Source organism: Procambarus clarkii, chromosome 37 (genome assembly GCF_040958095.1).
Source record: "Procambarus clarkii isolate CNS0578487 chromosome 37, FALCON_Pclarkii_2.0, whole genome shotgun sequence".
NCBI classification, from domain to species: domain Eukaryota; kingdom Metazoa; phylum Arthropoda; class Malacostraca; order Decapoda; family Cambaridae; genus Procambarus; species Procambarus clarkii.
This window is the reverse complement of record NC_091186.1, coordinates 11276172-11294990: the sequence shown is the minus strand read 5'-3', so window position 1 is coordinate 11294990 and position 18819 is coordinate 11276172. Positions and strand designations below refer to the sequence as shown.

At 42.7% G+C, this 18819-nt stretch overlaps 1 protein-coding gene across 4 annotated transcripts in view; it reads left to right on the top strand.

Moving 5' to 3' along the window:
* Nucleotides 1–13778, top strand: part of LOC123765801 (uncharacterized) — a 91295-nt gene extending 77517 nt beyond the window's left edge. For all 4 annotated transcript variants that reach the window (XM_045754564.2, XM_069337124.1, XM_069337122.1 and 1 more), the window contains exon 6: nt 7642–13778. In XM_045754564.2, the coding sequence (XP_045610520.1) occupies nt 7642–8820 (1179 nt within the window). In that variant the 3' untranslated portion in view covers nt 8821–13778. The remainder of the gene's footprint in view (nt 1–7641) is intronic.
* The last annotated feature ends 5041 nt before the right edge of the window (nt 13779–18819 follow it).

The following is an 18819-nucleotide window of genomic DNA, read 5'->3' as shown; positions in this document are numbered from 1 at the left end:
GGTCTCTTCCCTGGTGTGTTCAGAAGGTCGCTATATTAGAGGCCCGTTCTGTTTTGGAGGCCCTCCTCACTTTGGCAAGTCGAGGGTCTTGCTGCCCCCTCTGTCTACGTCCTGGGTCAGGAGCGAGCGTTGACTGGATAGAGTGTGTACAGATGGTTTACACTGTTGTACTACAGCACACCAAGGTCGACCTTCACAGCTGTGTAGCTCAGGCTGCATCTGTTTACATTTAGGTCTGGAGTAGCATCCCCAGTGCCTAAGTGTCCTGCTTGGTTTACCCTTTAGGCCCTGATAATTTCCTGGGGTACAGTGTTTCCTGGGGCTTACGGATATTCATTCTGAGCCTGTTCTCACTTTGTGCAAGTTTGAGGGCTGTTTGTCATCCATGCTATAAATCGACGATGATTCTTTCTGTTTCTGCCATGCTGCCTGCTGGGTTGAAGACACCTACAACTTGGACACTCATCAATATCAAACAATTAGAGCAACATCATAAAGATTATGAAACACAAATTTTAACACTATATTTTCAAACTTCCAAATGCAAGAAAGAGTCCTGTGAGGTTTATCTCCTCGTGTGACTTTTTTCTCGGACCCTCCAGATGAAGTTCAAGCATAACAGGCAGCTTCTGCCTTATAGGTTCTTTTTTCCTGGCTGCAGCAGTTTAGTTCATGTGCCTGTTTATATGCCCTAGAGCTGGCCTGCCTTGCGCTTAGGAACCCAGAATTGAAGGTGTTGGTGAACACCTTGGTTCTGTCGACACCTTCTCTCCGTTCGCACCTCCTTCCTTCCAGCTCTGAAATGTCCGAGGCTTTCTGTATAGGGGCAGGGTTTAGTTTGGGATGTGGCATGGCCATCTCCATTGGATGCTCTTTCCACTTCAGCTGTGGAGGCAGTTGAGCCTGCTGGTTCCACCAAGGTATCAAGGTTGTTCTTCCAGCCAACTCCTTTTTCTGAGGTCTCACCCTTGGACTCCGCTTTTCTACCCCAGGTGGTAGGCGTGGATGCTGGCTCTGCCTCAGAGCCTTCGAGTTTGGTTTCCAGTATTTGTTGGAGTCAGATATGGGGCCTTAGGTTCCTTGGACCCCAGCTGGGTCTTTATTCCGTCTAGCAGGGGCCTTTTCCTTCAGGAGGAGTTTTCGTATTCCCCCCTCCTTGTATGAGTTTGATTTGAGTGCAGCTTCCCCCAGGGTTCGTTTCTGCATGCCGCTAGACCCATCAGGGATGGCCTTCCGGGGAGTTCCCTTCCTCTCGGATCTTCTCTGCGGTGGTATGGAGGTTCTTTTCTAGTACCTTCTGCAAGACCCAAAGTTTGTCTTTATGATGGGACCCTATGTCTTTTGAGTTTGAGTCTTCCTTTCTCTGGTTTGCCTACTCTGTAGGCAGCAATTATGTCTGTTTTATTGAGATTATAATGCAATTCGTCTTTTATGAGAGCATGTACTATATCAATACAGTTCTCACCTTTGCTTTCTACTTATACTTATATACTTATACATAACTTAAATATAACTTAGATACTTATTTATAACCTGTGTATATAGTGTAATAACCGACAAAGTATTTGTTTATTGTTTTATGAACATAATAATTGAATCAATAATATGCACACCATAATTTTGAGTACAGCGATGATTCACACATTTTATTATAAATATATCACACTACACACTATTGAATAATATTACAGCAAAAAAAAATAAAGAAAAAATCAATCAGAGACATTGAAATAATTAGGTAATAATATCTTTGTGGCAACTCCCGCCTGACAGCTGGGGTAATGGAACTCCAAGCATGGAGACCTCATCTGCAGAAGGACATATAGTGGTACCTCAGTTTTTGTAGTTAATCCGTTCCCAGAGATGTTACAAAAACTGAAAATTACGAAAACCGAAACAAATTTTCCCATAATGTAAACTGAATTAATCCGTTCCACCCCCCCCCCCCCCACCCCCACCCCCAAAAATATTAACCTAAAAATACATTTTATACAGAATACTACTAATATTTTTCATACACAAAACAGTCAGGTATAAGTCATAAATAAAATAAGCGAACATTTAACTGCAATTAACCTTTTATTGAGGACTCTTGTTGGCATATGGGAGACGGTGAGGAGGGAGGAGTAAGGGAGGGAGGAGCGATGTTGGTGTATGGGAAGAGTGAGGAGGAGTCTCCTGCTCACTTAAACGCTTTCATATCTGCATCACTGGTTCCAGATTTTCCTTTCAAATATTTCACTGCCTCTGTTATGTTGCAGGCAGTCAGAACCAGTCACTTAGTCACAACATGTCAGTCAAGCATTCACAGTCAAGACCAGTCACGGTTATGACTGCCTGTAATTACACTTAGGTAATTACAGGCAGTCATAACCAAAGGCAGTCAAGCATTCACAGTTGTGGCAGCAACCAGTTAGGCATTTCCAGACACAACTCGTTACATTCAGGCAAGCATTCACAGGCAGTCATAACCAAAGGCATTCACAGTTGTGGCAGCAACCAGTCAGGCATTTACAGTCATTCAGCCATTTACAGTCCATCAGGCATTTACAGCCGGTAAATAACAAGTGTTTAATGTCAGGCAGTCTGCCTCCTGATAGCAAGGATGCCTTCCATATTAATACCATCCAGATGTGGCTGGGGGGAAGGGGGGCATTTTGTGTGGGGGATGAAGGTAGTGGGGAGGGTCCGGTGGCAGTATGGGAGTAGCGGGGAGGGTGCGGTGTGGGGAATAAAGGTAGCAGGGAGGGTCTGGTGGCGGTATGGGGGTAGCGGAGAGGGTGCAGTGTGGAGGAGGGCCCAGTGGCGATATGGGGGGTAGTGGGGAAGATGTGGTGTGGGGGATAGAGGTTCACCCCACCATCCTTCCATCCATCCATCCATCCATCCATCCATCCCCTCATCATCCATCCAGTCCCCTCACCATCCATCCATCTATCCATCCCATTCCCTCCTCCATCCATCCATCCATCCATCCATCCATCCATCCATCCATCCATCCAGTTCCCCCACCATCCATCCATCCATCCAGTTCCCCCACCATCCATCCATCCAGTCCCCTCACCATCCTGGGACCTATGGTGTGATATATAATAAGAACTCTACTGTTCAGAAAACAAAAAAGTAGAAAAACAATGAAATTCTTCACAAAGAATTCAAGCACGGTCGTCACCTCGGCAGGACACCTGGTTAACTGAGGCGTGCCTCACCGTGATGCCACATGCTTGGTGGACCTGGATGTGTATAAACGAATTCCAAACACCGAGGCAAATAACGAGTTCCAAATCAAATTTTTCTGAGAAATTGAGTATGAGTACCGAAAATTATGAGAACTGAGGTTCCACTATAACTGCTTTGGAGAAAGTTCAAAACCAAGAAACTAAAATCATGCCAAAATTAAGTCAACTCTCGTATCAGGAACAGTTGAGGGCCACAGGGCTAACAACACTGCAAACCAGACATGACAAGGTGGATCTCATCAAAATGTTTAAAATACTGAACAATTTGAAGGATGTTGATCCAAAAATTGTTTCACGAGTTTAGTTGTAACACAAACAAGGAGCAATGGTTTCAAGCTCAACAAGCCACAATGTAGGTCTGATAACAAAAGGTATTTTCACCCACAGGGTTAAACCCATGAAACTGCCTACCCACCAATGATATACTGTAAATGCTAAAACTGTTGAATTTTAAAATCTAACTAAAAAAAAAATCATCAGGAGAAATAGGGGGACCTTTCACAAGCCGCCATCTTCCTGTCCTCGTCAAGCTCACTAGAGTGTTAGTGGCCCTCAGATAAATTCAGGTAAAATAAAGATGGCAGATGGGACAAGATCATCAGTGGAGACAGCAAGGGACAGTAATTTCATAGGGTTTACTAAGCAATACAGGTAGGTAGTTTTCTAGAGAATTAGTGATGATTGAGAACTTGGGATAGGTTTATGATGGAAGATTTTAAAATTTAGAGCAAGAAAACATAGGTCTCAAGAGTTAGGTTAATATTTTATTTGACAGTATTTTGCTGCAGGATAGGGAAAATGACAGCTTGACTGACAAGGTAAGGAAACCGAAAGGACAAATCAAGGCACTAGAGAAGAATGAGTAAGGGAATTATTTTCCCTGACTCATTCTTTCTCTAGTGCCTTGATTTGTCTTTTTGGTTTCCTTACCTTGTCAGTCTAGCTGGTGGATGAATTTGTTGGGGAAAACTGACTCGTGGGATTTATTGATTTATTTTAATACAATTATTATTTTATTTAATGAGTTCTAGTTTATAATTTATATTTAATTTATATATTAATTTATTTAATTCAATAGCGGACTGTATGATATTAAATTCCCACAAATCATTTCCTACACAAGCTGGGGGGGTTTAAATATTATATAGTCTATTGTTAGGGAGCCGGTCGGCCAAGCGGACAGCACACTGGACTTGTGATCCTGTGGTCCCGGGTTAGATCCCGGGCGCCGGCGAGAAACAATGGGCAGAGTTTCTTTCACCCTATGCCCCTGTTACCTAGCAGTAAAATAGGTACCTGGGTGTTAGTCAGCTGTCACGAGCTGCTTCCTGGGAAGTGAAGGCCTGGTCGAGGACCGGGCAGTGGGGACACTAAAGCCCCGAAATCATGTCAAGATAACCTCAAGATCAGTCAAAATTATCGATTGGTAGACATTTACTACAGTGTTAACACTTTTGTTCTCCGGGGACGGATTTGACATCCAAAAATAACTCTGTGGATGTTCAGCGGGGACGCATGTGACATCCAAAATTAAAATATTTGTTAACATTCCATTTTTTACCCGATGATTATGGGACTACTTTTAAAATGCGTGCCTTTAGATTGCGAACAATTTGATACTAGAATGAATGACATAGTGGTAAAATTGAGGTGAGAAAACTGAACAGAGTACTGTACATACATTTTGTGTATAATGCTCACGGGTAACGCTCAGCCGATTTTCGGGTTTGCCGAGGATGGCACGCCGGGTTTTTTGACCTTATATGCATATATCCCTTTAGAGAATTCTATTGTGAACAATTTGATACCAAAATGAATGATGTAACACAAAAATTGACGTGAGAAAACTGAAAAGAGTATACACATTTCAGTGCGGGTGTTGTGGGTGTGCTGATAGGTGCTTGCTCACGGGTAATGCTCATCCGATTTTTGGGTTTATTGTGGGTGGCATGCCGGGCTTTTTGGCCTTATATGCATATATCCCTTTAGAGAATTCTATTGCGAGCAATTTGATACCAAAATGAACGATGTAACAGGAAAACTGACGTGACAAAACTGGAGAGAGTACAATATACACATTTTAGTGCGATTGCATGCTCATGGGTGACGTTCGGCCGATTTTGGGTTTGCTGCAGTTGGCATGCTGGGCTTTTTGACCTTATATGCATATATCCTGACAAAGAGTATACACATTTTTAAGGGAGAAAATGGCAAATGGAAATATTGTGAATAAATACCATGTTATAGAATGTGGAATAGGAGATAACAAGCCACAAACACATTCTCCAAATTATGTGTAAAAGCTTTAAAGAATACTATATATACCATCGAGCATTTTTATTTCAGCGTGTCATTTTCATTAACCCTTAAATTGCGCATCGCATCATATGATGCTTTGACCAACTTGCAGTAAATTGCGCATTGCATCATATGATGCTTTGGAGTACTATGCAAGATTTAAACGGCCCGCGGATACACAGGGTTCACCACACCTTCATCAGGGCTCTTGTAAACAGACGCCATTTTAAAAAAAATCGTGGGCCAAATTCCCGGGTGTTAGGGGCCTCAGTATTGAGTAAGCTACTAAGCCTGATGCACGCAACATGAGCTCACAGCACTGCTGTTCAGCTTGTGACCACAGCATCGCCTAAAAATGCCATAATTTACTTGTTCATGCTATTATGTAGCGATGATATTATTACAGAAGACCCCTGACTGTGATAAAACTGACCAGGGTTCTGATAATAGCAGGATTGTGGTGATATTTAGCGCTGTGCTCCATGGAGGGAAGAGTAATGCTGTGGGAGGGAGGGTGCTGGCGTTGTCTTCTGACTGTGTGTGGCCATCTTTTAATGACTGCACTCACCATACCAGCTTAGTGGTTCGCTATGGTGAACACAAATGTAGATACTTATATATAACGTGTGTATAGAGGGTATAAACAGCAAGAGGAGTAGGTTGGGAGCCGCCATTTTGGTGAGGGCGGTGGCGGCGTCTGCACGATTTATCATGTTGTTTACTGGTGAACATGATTGTCTTTGGGCACCATACCAGCTTACTTGTACAAGTATGGTGAATAAAACAGGTAGATATTTATATATAATGTGTATATATAGCGTAATAACACCACAAACAGTATTGATGTTGCAAAGCTTTGTTTTGTTTTTTTGTTGAATAAAAAAAATGAAAAAATGTGAAAAAAGAGCAAATGTCAAAAAGGTTCGTCCAGTGTTTTGTCAGGTACACTGTTCTATGTTTCTTAAAAAAAAAAAAAAAAAAAAAAAAAAATTAAAAAATGGACAAATGTCATAAAGGTTCGTTCAGTGTTTGTCAGGTAGGCTGCTCCATTATTAATAAATAAATGAAAAATACAAAACAAATTGTACACGTTTGAAACAAAGAAAAATTGTCATAATGGAGCATCCTACCCGACAAACACTGAACAAACCTTTATGACATTAGTCCATTTTTCAAATGGGTTCTTTTTTTTTCTTCTTTTTTTCTTTTTTTTTAAGAAACATGGAGCAGCCTACCTGACAAACACCGAACGAACCTTTTGCTATAAAAAAATGAAAAAAATTGAACAAATTTGAAAAACGGACAAATGTCATAACGGTTCGTTCAGTGTATGTCACGTAGGCTGCTCCATTATTTAAAAAATCGAATATCATATTGATGTTTTTCAGCGGTGGAACGGATTATTTTTATTTCCAATATGTTAAATGGGGAAATTCGTTTTGAAAGACGAGCATTTCACATGACAAGCACGGCACCGGAACGGATTAAATTCATTATTCAAGGTACCACTGTATTTATATTTGATATACACACAGATCGCTAATTTAAAAGATTGAGCTTAAACAGAGAATAAGTTACTATAACATGGCAGGAACAAACAACATAACTTACATATATGTAAGTGACAACATTTAGGTACATCAATGACTTGATAAGAGTCTAGGATAGACCGAAACATTGTCACTTTAATTTCCTTTCATTGCATTTGTGGTTTGAGTTATTTATTGAACTTAACTTTATTGATTATAGTACAGTACAGCATGTCATATTTTTTCAGTATGGGTTACAGAAGTACATATATAAAATAGTGGACCTACATATTGCTGGCTTTGACTACTCATTAGCCAAAGTTATTCTATGTTGTTATTTTTCTAGCAAACATTGCCCTTCACATTGTTTACAACCTAATATTATAATAACAATAATAATCTATTCACAGAATGTAATATACATTGGACATGTTAAAGTGGTTACATAAGTAAAATAATTGTTTATTAAAACCACTGATTACGTACAGTGTTTTGGGCATAATTGGCGTAATGTAAGTTAAATCTGACTTTGATTTAATTTGCTAGCTAAAGTTGGCCTTGTGTTACTTTATCAGATGAGTGGGCGTGCGAAGTATAGCCAGTACGATAAGAAGACCTTACAGGAGGCACTTGAAGCTGTATGCGAGGGAAAGATGAGTCAGCGACAGGCAGCCCGGGAGTATGGTGTCCCCCTCACAACCCTCCATGACAGACTCACCAGCCGTAACAACAAAGCGTCCATTGTCAAAGTCAGCCTCTTCACAAGCCAACAAGAGACTCACATCGTGAACTGCTTCAAGCAGTGGACTGAGGCGGGATTCTTAAGAACTAGATCAGATGTGCAGGAGGTGACACACAAGCTCCTGCGTAAGCATCGGGCTCAGGGAAAGAGCAATCCATTTAAGGATGACCGTCCAGGGCGGTTCTGGTACCAAAATTTTTTCAGACGGCATCCAGAACTCCACCTTAGCTCCCCAGATGACCTTCTTGCCTATGAACTAGGAGCCTCCCAGCACAATGCACGTCTGTGGAGAGAAAATTTTGATGCTTTTTGTTCAAGCCAGGGTTTTACAGATGTGCTGACTGACCCCAGCCGGATATTTACTGCCGATGAGACCACCTTTTTTGTGTGTTCTAGAGCCGGTATTGTACATGCTCCTCACTGCCCTAAGAATGTCCTAGATCGCACCAAGGGTAATGTCAAATCCATTACCGTATTTATGAGTCTGTGTGCTGATGGCCAAACACTGCCTGGAGCCATTATCTCGCCATCTGGGACTCGCTTTAAGTGTGATGGATCCAGTGCCATACAGGATTGGTTGATGAGTGAAACTGAAAGTGGGTATATGACAGCAGAGATCTTTCAGAAATACTTGACTCAAGTGTTCATGCCGTGGATCCAAAATGCAGGTGTAGAAACTCCAGTGTGGCTCTTCCTGGATAGCCGGTGTTCATACTTGTCACCAGAAGTGTGGGAGTTCTGCCATAAGCACCATGTCATCCTGTATGCCCTTCTTCAGAGCTCTCCCCAGCTGCCACAGCCAGCAGCTGCTGCTGTCTTCAAGCCCCTTGAGGTGTCATGGATGCAAATGGTGCAGGAACAAAAGCAGAAAGGAAGTGATATACTAACTTGTGATTCTTTCATTGCCTTGCTTAAGACTTTGTTGGCCAACTTGTCTCAACCTGAAGCTGTTAAAAAGGCATTTAAGAAAAGTGGATTATACCCATTTCAGACTCCAGAGCTAACATTCTAGCACTGGAAAAATATGGGACATCACGGTGGGATGCAACACACCGTAAATTATAAGAACTCTTGTTAAGTATATGTGTACATGTAAATGCTTGTATACATTAGATGCACACACACACTCACACCCAAACACAAAAAATCTAAAAGAAAATATTAGATGCCCCAAAAATATTAGAAACTTTTGCAAAAAAGTGGTCTACCACTCTGTTTGCGGTTTGTTATTTGAGTTATATTTATGTAGTAAACATTATGTTCCACAATACGTCATGTTTACTAATACTGTATAGACAATTTATATTTAGTTTACCAGGGGACGTTTAGCAAAAAACAGTGTTCGTGTTTGTAAATGACATCATTCATTCTATCAGTGAATAATAGTAAATGTTTGGAACAAGCTAAGTGAGAAAGTGGTGGAAGCCAAAACTGTCCAGTAGTTTCAAAGCGTTATACGACAAAGAGTACTGGGAAGACGGGACACCACGAGCGTACCTCTCGTTCTGTAACTACACTTAGGTAATTAGACACATAAGGATAGCATGGGATTAAACAAAATTAGAGAAGGATGATATAGATGGATTTATTTTGTAAAATGTGATATGGAGAGGTTGTAGGGAGAGCAATTGGTTGCAAGTCTGAGAAAATCATGCATTTGTAATGGTTTCGAATTGGTGTTGATATTGGCTGTAATGATGGTATCATTGTTGTTGCTATTAGATGTACAATGGTATGTACAGTATATTGGTAATAGATGTACAGTCTTGGCCATAAATCCTTTTGTTTTGGATATATAAATAGATTAGTAACACTGCTGACTGGGAGTCCATGAATCATTATGAATTCCCTCTTTATATTCCATGGAATATGGACAGAATATACTGAGAAAAATATTTGGATTATAAATAACTATTTGAATTATATTTATGTAGTAAACATTATGTTCCACAATGTACAGTATCATGCTTACTAATACTATATAGAAAATTTATATTTAGCTTACCATAGGACGTTTGCCAAAAAAAGCATTTTTTTTTAAATAGTAAATGACATTATTCTATAAATGAATGAATGATAATAAATATTTCAAACATTTTCATTGGTCAAAGAGTTGCAATGTTCTGTGTTCTGGTTAATGCTTTATTTGCCATTGTCAATGATTTTTGTTTTGTTATATGTTTATAAAGATATTTATACACACCCAAATATGCTTTTACACCAGTAAATTACATTTTTTCTATACCAAATATGTTGATGTTTAAGATTCAAAAGATTTGGCATATCTAATGTTTATGACATGAAGGAAATGTCAACTCAAACAAGAGCACTCGTTGAAGTGTCTGCCATATTGCGAATGTAACAAATTGGGACGAACCAGTTATTCCATGAAATATTACAGTTACAACCAAGCAAATAACTTTGCTGTCTCACTTTATCAGCAAACTATTACCAGTATATTCAAACCTATTACCTATTACCAGAGGCCAAGACCGTCAGTAGTTTCAAAGCGTTATATGACAAAGAGTGCTTGGAAGACAGGACACCATGAGCGTAGCTGTAACTACATTTAGGTAATTACACACACATACATACAATGAAACCTCAGTCTACGAATGCCCCATAGTATGAATTTTTTGGTGTACAATGTCATTTTTATCGTAAAATTTAACCCAGTGTAGAATATTTGTTCCGGAGTACAACTCGCTTGTTGATACTTGTATAGGTCAGGCACATGGGTTCTGCTGCTCGCTTGGAGACTTAACACTGGAGAGTAGTCCTGTTGGCCCCTTGGTGGCCAGCCCAGCCTTGGTTTCAGGCACTGCTTGCTCGGTGTCCAAACCCAAGGGTCTTCCAGTGGCTCCGCCTCTTTCAGCAGATCAGTGTGATCCAGTACGTGGTTAGCTCGATCTTCTCCTCCGATCTTTGCGACTCTTCTTTTTGACGTGGGTTTATCACCATTTGTTTGATGATTAGGTGACTTCGTTGATGGTGTTCCACCTGCGAGCTTTGTATCGGCAGTAGTATGAAGTTTCCTGGTGGTCCTTTCAGCACTTCTTGACTCTTCGTAGGTTGTCTTCGATTTCTGTTAGGTTGTTTTGTCCTATCTCTTGTTTGTTTCAGGCCCATCATCTTATGTTGAGTATAGTCACGTACCGTGAGGTGCTGGTGGAGCCACTTGAACTTGCGTTTGTGATAAATGTCACTTCTGCTCTGTTCCGCAAGCTTTCTCGGGTGTTATTTCACCTCCAGCCTGCTGATGCGCTGCTTGAGTCGTCCTGGTCATTGGACTGGGTGCTCTCTTTTTCTCTCCTCTTCTCGGTTTGTTGTAACCCCTTTGGTTCAGGACTGTTTTTCTAAGGCTCTTTTCTTGTTGGCATTGGCTTCTGGGGGTCAGGTCAGGAAGCTTCATGCTCTCCTCCAGCGCAAGGGTTTCTGCTCTTTCAGTTCTGGTGGTTATTTTGTTCGTTTGCAGCCGTCTCCTTCTTTTCTCGCGAAGAATGAGACTGCTGCTTTCCAGAGGGGTCCTTGGGTTGTTGATGCTTGGTTGGTTGGCCGGGGCTGCATCATGTTTTGTGTCTGGTTGCGGCTCTTCACCGTTACTTGCGCGCCACGACCTCCATGGCTGGAGACGCACCTTGGGTTGACCTGGTTTCCCTTCCCTGTTCCAGGGCACGGGTCTCCAAGGTCGTCCGCAGGATTATTCGGTACAGCCAATCTGTTGTCTATCCCCGTGCCCACGATGTTCATAAGTTCGCGGCTTTGGCTGCTGTCTTTGGTAATATGCCCTGGGCTGACATTTGGACACGAGGGCTTTAAGAGGTTGAACAGAGTCCTGACTGCACGGTACCTCATTAATGTTCCAGGCCCTTCTGGGGCTTGTGTAGCCTTGGGTCGCAAGTTGTAGCCAGTTGTCTCTACTTCGAGTTGAGGAGAGAGTGACAGCTGCCTCTCAGGTAAGTCGCTTTTTTCATTTATCTTTGGTTTGGTAGCTCTGGGGAGCCGAAGGGGATCTCCACAGAAAACCAGCATTGAATATAATGAAACGCCATTTTCTGGGTGAGAGGCTGGCATCTCTCCCTCCCTCCCTCCGGTCAGCATTTTTTTGTTTTTGATATTCAGCTTCTGAACACATTGGCATGGGGGTCTAGGGCTCCCCCTTTCCCCTCCCGGGGAGGGGGAAGTTGTGCAGACAGCAGAGCGGTGGCTATGGTGACATCATGCTTGTTTGCTTGTTTTTTTATTGGAGAATTTGGCTTGCTCTTTTAGCTTTTGGTTTCCCATTTTTAACCAGCTGTACAGTAGTTTGTTTTGGGATTCCTACCTTTCTGGGTGCCTGACCTGGTAGATGGCAGATATAAACTGCCTCCAACCACACTGGGGTGACTATAGGCCATTGCTCCTTGTGCCTCTCTGAGAGGGCCAGGTTCTGGCTTGTGGTCCCCGGCAGATTTAGAATTCCATCAATTGACTCTTGCCATGGTCTAATATAAACACATCAGCCTGGTATAGCTCCGGAAAGCCTCCAGGTCTTGCCTAGAAAATAGCATTTTGTTACATTCAATGCTGGTTTTTTGAATAAGGCGTAGGTTGAACAGCTTTTCAATTCGTTAGGGAGTGAGTTCCGTACATCACTCAGAACTACAGAACTACATTAACTACCCTTGGGTAAGCCACCATATCCCATGCATTCCTCAGAAGTGAGGGAACTTGCAAGGAGGAGATTCATGGAGAAAGAACCCAAATCTGTCAAAGAAGATATTCTTGGTTTGGCAAGCAAAATGCTAGCCAATAAATCAGGAAAGAGAACCCTGAACTAAATCAGAGTGAAATGATGAACTGGGAAAACACAATATGGTTGGTTTAAAACACAGTCATGAAGCACAAAGAAGACTAAAGAGAAAGCAATGAATCCCACACAATGAAGGATCCAGGTGCAATTTAGCCAACTCCACTTGTCTGTACTAGAATAAGTGTCAGCAGAGGCCTGCCAACCTTCACAGTACCAGGTGAGTGAATAAGAGTGTGGGCTGTAATTCCAGGTGCATTTAACATCATCTGGTGGTAGCCATGTGAATTAGGGTTACAGTTATTCACCTATTGCAAACTATCATTTGCAGTGTTTACCTATTTTTATTCTTATTCAAGCTGTGGTTTGTTTTATTTTGTCTGATTTGCTGGTCAATTTTCCAAAAAGTTTTGGGTCTATCTCTGATCTCCTAGCCCTTCTTGTCTCTTTGAGGGAGCCATATTCTGTTCTTGTCTCCCGGTTGGTCTGCATATGTTTCAAAGGCCTGGCATGATCTTAAGGCTCAGAAGTACCAGCACTTAACTACTGATCGATAAAATAGAAACTATGAATTGATAAAATTGATAGGGAAGAATTCTTGAGACGTGGCACGTCAAGAACAAGAGGTCATAGATTTAAACTAACCAAACAAAGCTGCTGAAGAAATAAGAAAATTCACTCTTGCAAAGTGGTAGATGATTGGAACAAGTTAGGTGAGGTGATAGTGGAGGCCAAAACCATTGGTAATATCAAAGCGTTATATGACAAAGAGTACTGGGAAGATGGAACACCACCATCTCATCCTGTAACTGCACTTAGGTAATTACACTTAGGTAATTACTGGGAAGCTGTTGAACCTCCCATTAAAAACATAAACTAATAAAAAAAGAGAAAAGAAATTATGGCAGCATTATGTGATAGTTTTGTTTTTCCAGTTTTTTATTCAAGGACTTGTACAGGTATTTTAAATGTATAACAAATCTTTTGTATACTAGTAACTCCCAAAATGTACAATTTAAAATTTATCTCCAAATTGTTGTAGAATTATTATAAGTACTGTATAAACAATTATATAAAGATGCATTTTTTTTATTCCATACACAACGTTTTGCATTTATAAATAATACTTTATTGACTCTTGAACTTTTGTAACATTACATAAATAAATTCAACAAACTTCATTTTGAAATCTTTTCATTAGTGTTAATATAATAATAATAGAATAAGACTACTAAAAATAATTAAGTACAGTAGGTGTTGGCATGAAAACAATAGGATCAATGAAAAAATGAAGATAATTGCAGAGAATAAGTTACAATAATACAGTACAACCTCAATTCAACGTACCCCGATTCAACGAATCTCCGGCTAGGTCGCACACTTTTCAGGCCGGATTTACTCACCTGGTTCGCTGAAGCGGGGAATGTGCGGATTTGCTTACAATGTTGGGACAGAGTTCACAGATTGGTGGAAAACTTTCCCATTCTGTCACAGGTTACTATTAATAAGTCCCTCATATGACAAGTTGGATTACACAAGTGGACCATACAAGTGGACTACAAGTGGTCCACAAGCTTAAAATGTTGGGACACAGAGTGGTGGAAAACTATCCAATTCTATCACAGGTTACAATTAATAATTCCTTCATATGACAAGTTGGATCACACAAGTGGACCAGACAAGTGAATCATATTAACCAAACACCAGCCAGAATGGTCCACACAATAAGTAAACCATATTAACTAAACACCAGCCAGAGTAGTCCACACAAAATCTCTCAAAAAAAAAAAAAAAAAAAAAAAAAAAATTCTTATAAATCTGTTAATTTGCGTTCCTAGATCACAGGAAAAATATTTAAAAAATCGTAAGTGGCATATTTTGGCCACAATAGGGCGGGGAAGTTGGGCAAAAAAGAGGCGCTGACTCAGCAAGCGTCGGAAGCTGTCTGCTCCGCCCAAGCTGTCAGACAGGGGATTGCCACAAAGATATTATTACCTAATTATTTCAATGTTTCTGATTGATATTTTCTTAGTTTTTTGCAGTAATATTATTCAATAGTGTGTAGTGTGATATATTTATATAATAAAATGTGTGAATCATCGCTGTACTCAAAATTATGGTGAGCTTATTATTGATTCAATTATTATGTTCATAAAACAATAAACAAATACTTTTGCGGTTATTACACTATATACACAGGTTATATATAAGTATCTGCATGTTTTGTTCACCATAACGAACCACTAAGTTGATATTGTGAGTCAAAAAGCAACGAGAAGTGGCCAGCCAGCCACTCGCTACCACTCCTTCCCTCAAAACTCCTCACTCGCCAGGATTCTCCTCCCACCATATTGTTTTTGCTTTTATTCACTACATACAGATGTTATATATAATTATCTAAATGTTTTGTTCACCATAACTGTTCATCTAAGCTGGTATAGTGCACAAAGAGCATAGTAGCTACCCTTACACAGCATGATAAGTCAGGAAGACGACGCCATCTCCCTCACCAAAATGGCTTCTCCCAACACTTCTTGTGCTGTTATTACACAATATATGCACGCTATATATAAGTACAGTGGAACCTCAATTAACGAATTTAATCCGTTCAGGCATCGAGCTCGCCATGTGAAATGCTTGTCTTTCAGAACGAATTTCCCCATTTAAAATATTGGAAATAAAAATAATCCGTTCCTCCACCGAAAAATATCAATATGATATTCAATTTTTTAAATAATGAAGCAGCCTACCTAACATACACTGAACAAGCATTTATGACATTTTCCTTTTTTCAAATTTGTTCAATTTTTTTTTCTTTATTTTTTTTTTAAGAAACATGGAGCAGCCTACCTGACATACACCAAACAAACCTTTATGACATTTGTTCTTTTCTCAAATGTTTTTATTTTTTATTTTTTTTCAATTTGTTTATAAATATAAAAACATTCGTATGACATTTGTTCTTTTTTCATTTTTTTTTTTTCATTTTGTTTATAGAAAAAGGTTTGTTCAGTGTATGTCAGGTAGGCTGCTCCATGATTCTTGAAAAAAAAATATAAAAATGAAAAAAAAGTTGAATAAATATGAAAAAAGGAAAATGTCATAAACATAAACATAAACTGCACATTCGTTCAGTGTATGTCAGGTAGGCTGCTCGATGTTTCTTAAAAAAAATAAAAAAAAATAAAAAATAACAAAAAATTGAACAGATTTGTAAAAAAGAGAAATGTCATAAAGGTTCGTTCAGTGTTTGTTAGATAGGATGATCTATTATGACAATTTTTGTTTCAAATGTGTTCAATATGTTTGTATTTTTCATTTATTTATTAATATGAAGCAGCCTACCTGCCACACACTGAACGAACCTTTATGATATTTCTCCTTTTTTCAAATTTGTTCAATTTTGTTTACTTTATTATTTTTTCTGGGGGGAGCCCCGTCGGCTCCCCGGAGCTTTACCGGCTGATATGCTAATGTCAGACTTTGGCATCAGTCATGTGTATGGAGTTCTAGAGCCTACCGGGGACCACGAGCCAGAACCTGGCCCCCTCAGAGAGGCAAGGGGAGCAATGGCCTATAGAAACCCCCGTGTGGTTGGAAGCATTCTATGTCTGCCATCGACCGGGTCAAGCATCCAGAAAGGTAAGCATTCCAAAACAAACCCCTATTCTGGTGAAAATTGCTACCTAAGCCGAACTAGTGAATAGAACTCTTCAACAGAAAACAAGGAAACTAGTATGACGTCATACGTCACCGCGCTGCTGTCTGCGCAGCTCCCCCCTCCCCGGGAGGGGGAAGGGGGAGCCCCAGACCTCCCACGCCGGGAGGTCTGGGGCTGGGCTATCCACCCATCAGTTCTTCGGCTGATGCTATAGGCAATGGTTATGTGCTCCGGCTCCAGTGGTTGTTTCAGCACTGTACCTAGAGTGTGGTGTCTGTTTTCTAGGTGGTGCGTGAGCCGGGAGTGATTCTTCAGTACTCGGGCTGCATGCACCTAGGGTTCCCTTCCCTAGGTGCCCTGTAAGTACTGCCCTTGGGGCCACCTTCCACAAGTTCCTTGGGTCCTGCCCCTGCTTGGCCGTTTACTGCTTGGTTTTCGGCCGCTCTTTGTGTGCTCGGGTGTTCTGTCTCCCTTGTTCGCCTTAGAGTAAGGGGCAGTGTTTGCACTGGTGGGGCGCGGGGTACTGTGCAGCTTGTCTTTACCAATCATAGCGGTCGGCTCTGTTCCGCTTGGGTACGCTGTCCTCTTGCGGGGTTTTCTTTTTCTTTTGTTTATATACCTGGTGGGGGGGTCTGCCTTCGTTCTTGCCCCTTGTGTCCCTTGTGTTCTGAGTATTTCTGGTGGTACCCCCTGCTAGGTCCCCGTGAGTGTACACGTCCCGGGGGTTCAGCTCTTAGAAAGTTGTTTGGTAGCTTGGGTGCCGGTTAGCAGTACCCTGCCTGGGATTACCTGAGCGCGAGTCCTCTTAAAGTAAACGCTCGGGACCCTGGGAAACCCCTGGGGGCGCGCGGGTCCCTTGGATGTGACCCCAGAGCCCCCCCCTCGCTTCCAGCGAGTTTGAGGGTTGCTCTCACCTTTTGTCTCTGGGTGACTCTCTGTTTTGCCTCCGTCTGCTGCCTGTGGGGTCGGTGACACCTTCGACCCGGTGTCCTGCGAGTTTGGTTGCTCGTTGTGGCTCGGTTACCCAGTTGTGCTAACAAAGCGGGTGCGGGCAGCAGGGGCGTTGCACTTGAGCCTTGGTGGTGGCAACGTTCTCGTGGTTTCCTCCCCGGGAGCCCCGGGACTGCCCCGTTGTAGTTCGTTTTGGGACTTGGGGGTGTTGGTTGCTTCGGTTCCATCCACGCCCCCTTGTCTTTCCCCTGGTTCACCCTTCCTGCCTGCATCCGGTTCCTTACCGTCTGTAGGTTCAGGGCGGGGTGTTTGGTGGTGTTGAGACTCGGGCAGTCTCGGGGAATTCCCCTTCCGGGGTAGTGACGGGGGCATTTGGGCCTGTTCCTCCAGCCGTGTTGTATGAGTCTGCCAGTGGGCTCCCTTCCTTAGTGTTTTCACGGCTGCCCCGGTTTTCTGGTACGGCCGGGGCTTTGGGGGAACAGCTCGTCCCCGGGGCCTGTCGTGTAGGTTCCCGGGGCTGGGGAGGGGCTGACTTGGGGGGGCCTTGGCCCCGTTAGACCCCGTGGGGGTTTTTATCCCCCTCTAGGCGGGGCTTGTGGTTACGCGGAGTGGGGTTTTTCCTCCCCACTCGCCGTACGTGCTGTTGGACGTCGGCCCCCTCCCCGGGCTCGGTTCCTTGGCCTTTGAGTCGGTTGGTTCCGTCTTGTGGGTGGTTGTTTCCTCCCCCGCTTTTTGGGACGGTGTTTTTGTCATGTTTTCCCGTTCGATGGGGTTCTGCGTGACTTCTGATCTCGGGTGCGCCTTCGTGTGCCTTCGGGACTAGTGTTGGCTTCTGTGTTCTCGAGGGTACGGGAAGGTTTTTCGCTACTTCCCGCATTATTGGAACGTCTGTCGGCTCCTAGTTCCTTGTCACCCTGTTGGGCTACTTGTCGCCCTGTTGGGCTACTTGTCGCCCTGTTGGGCTACTTGTCGCCCTGTTGGGCTACTTGTCGCCCGGTTGGGCTACTTGTCGCCCGGTTGGGTTCCTTTTTTTTGGGCTCTTTGCTTCTTTGGCCGGTTTTATTGTTCCTGCTTCCTCTTTTGGCTCCTTTTCTCGTGCAATAGTCCTGGCTGGCGCCTTCCCGCAGGGAGGGTGTGCGGTTCGGCCAGCGTGTTATGCGCATGCGCCGTGGAGTTTGTTTTGGTCTGGGCGGTGTTTCAGTGCTGGGGTTTTGCGCCCTTTTTTGCTACAGTGCTTCGCCTCTCGTTCTTCTCCCTGGCTGCGGTATGTGCCCCTTCGCGCTGGGGGTGTCCTGGTTCCCAGTTGTGGGGAGGACACCGCGGTTTTCCCTGTGTCATGGGTGTGGACCGCCTCCTTCGCCTCTCCCTGTTCTCCTGCGGGTCCAGCAGGGTCCGGCTCTGGCGTCTTCACCTGGCGGTGCTCCCAAGTTCTTCTGGGCACGGTTGAGTCGTGTCAAGTTCGAGCCACCATTCGCCAGGTGAGTTTCTGCGGTCTGGCGTCTTTTGGCCGGGCGCTGGATGCGGCGGTGTTTATATACCTGTCTTTATTTAGGTATATTTTTGTACGACTGAGACCGTTCGCACACCTGTGACTGTCCCTTTATCACCCC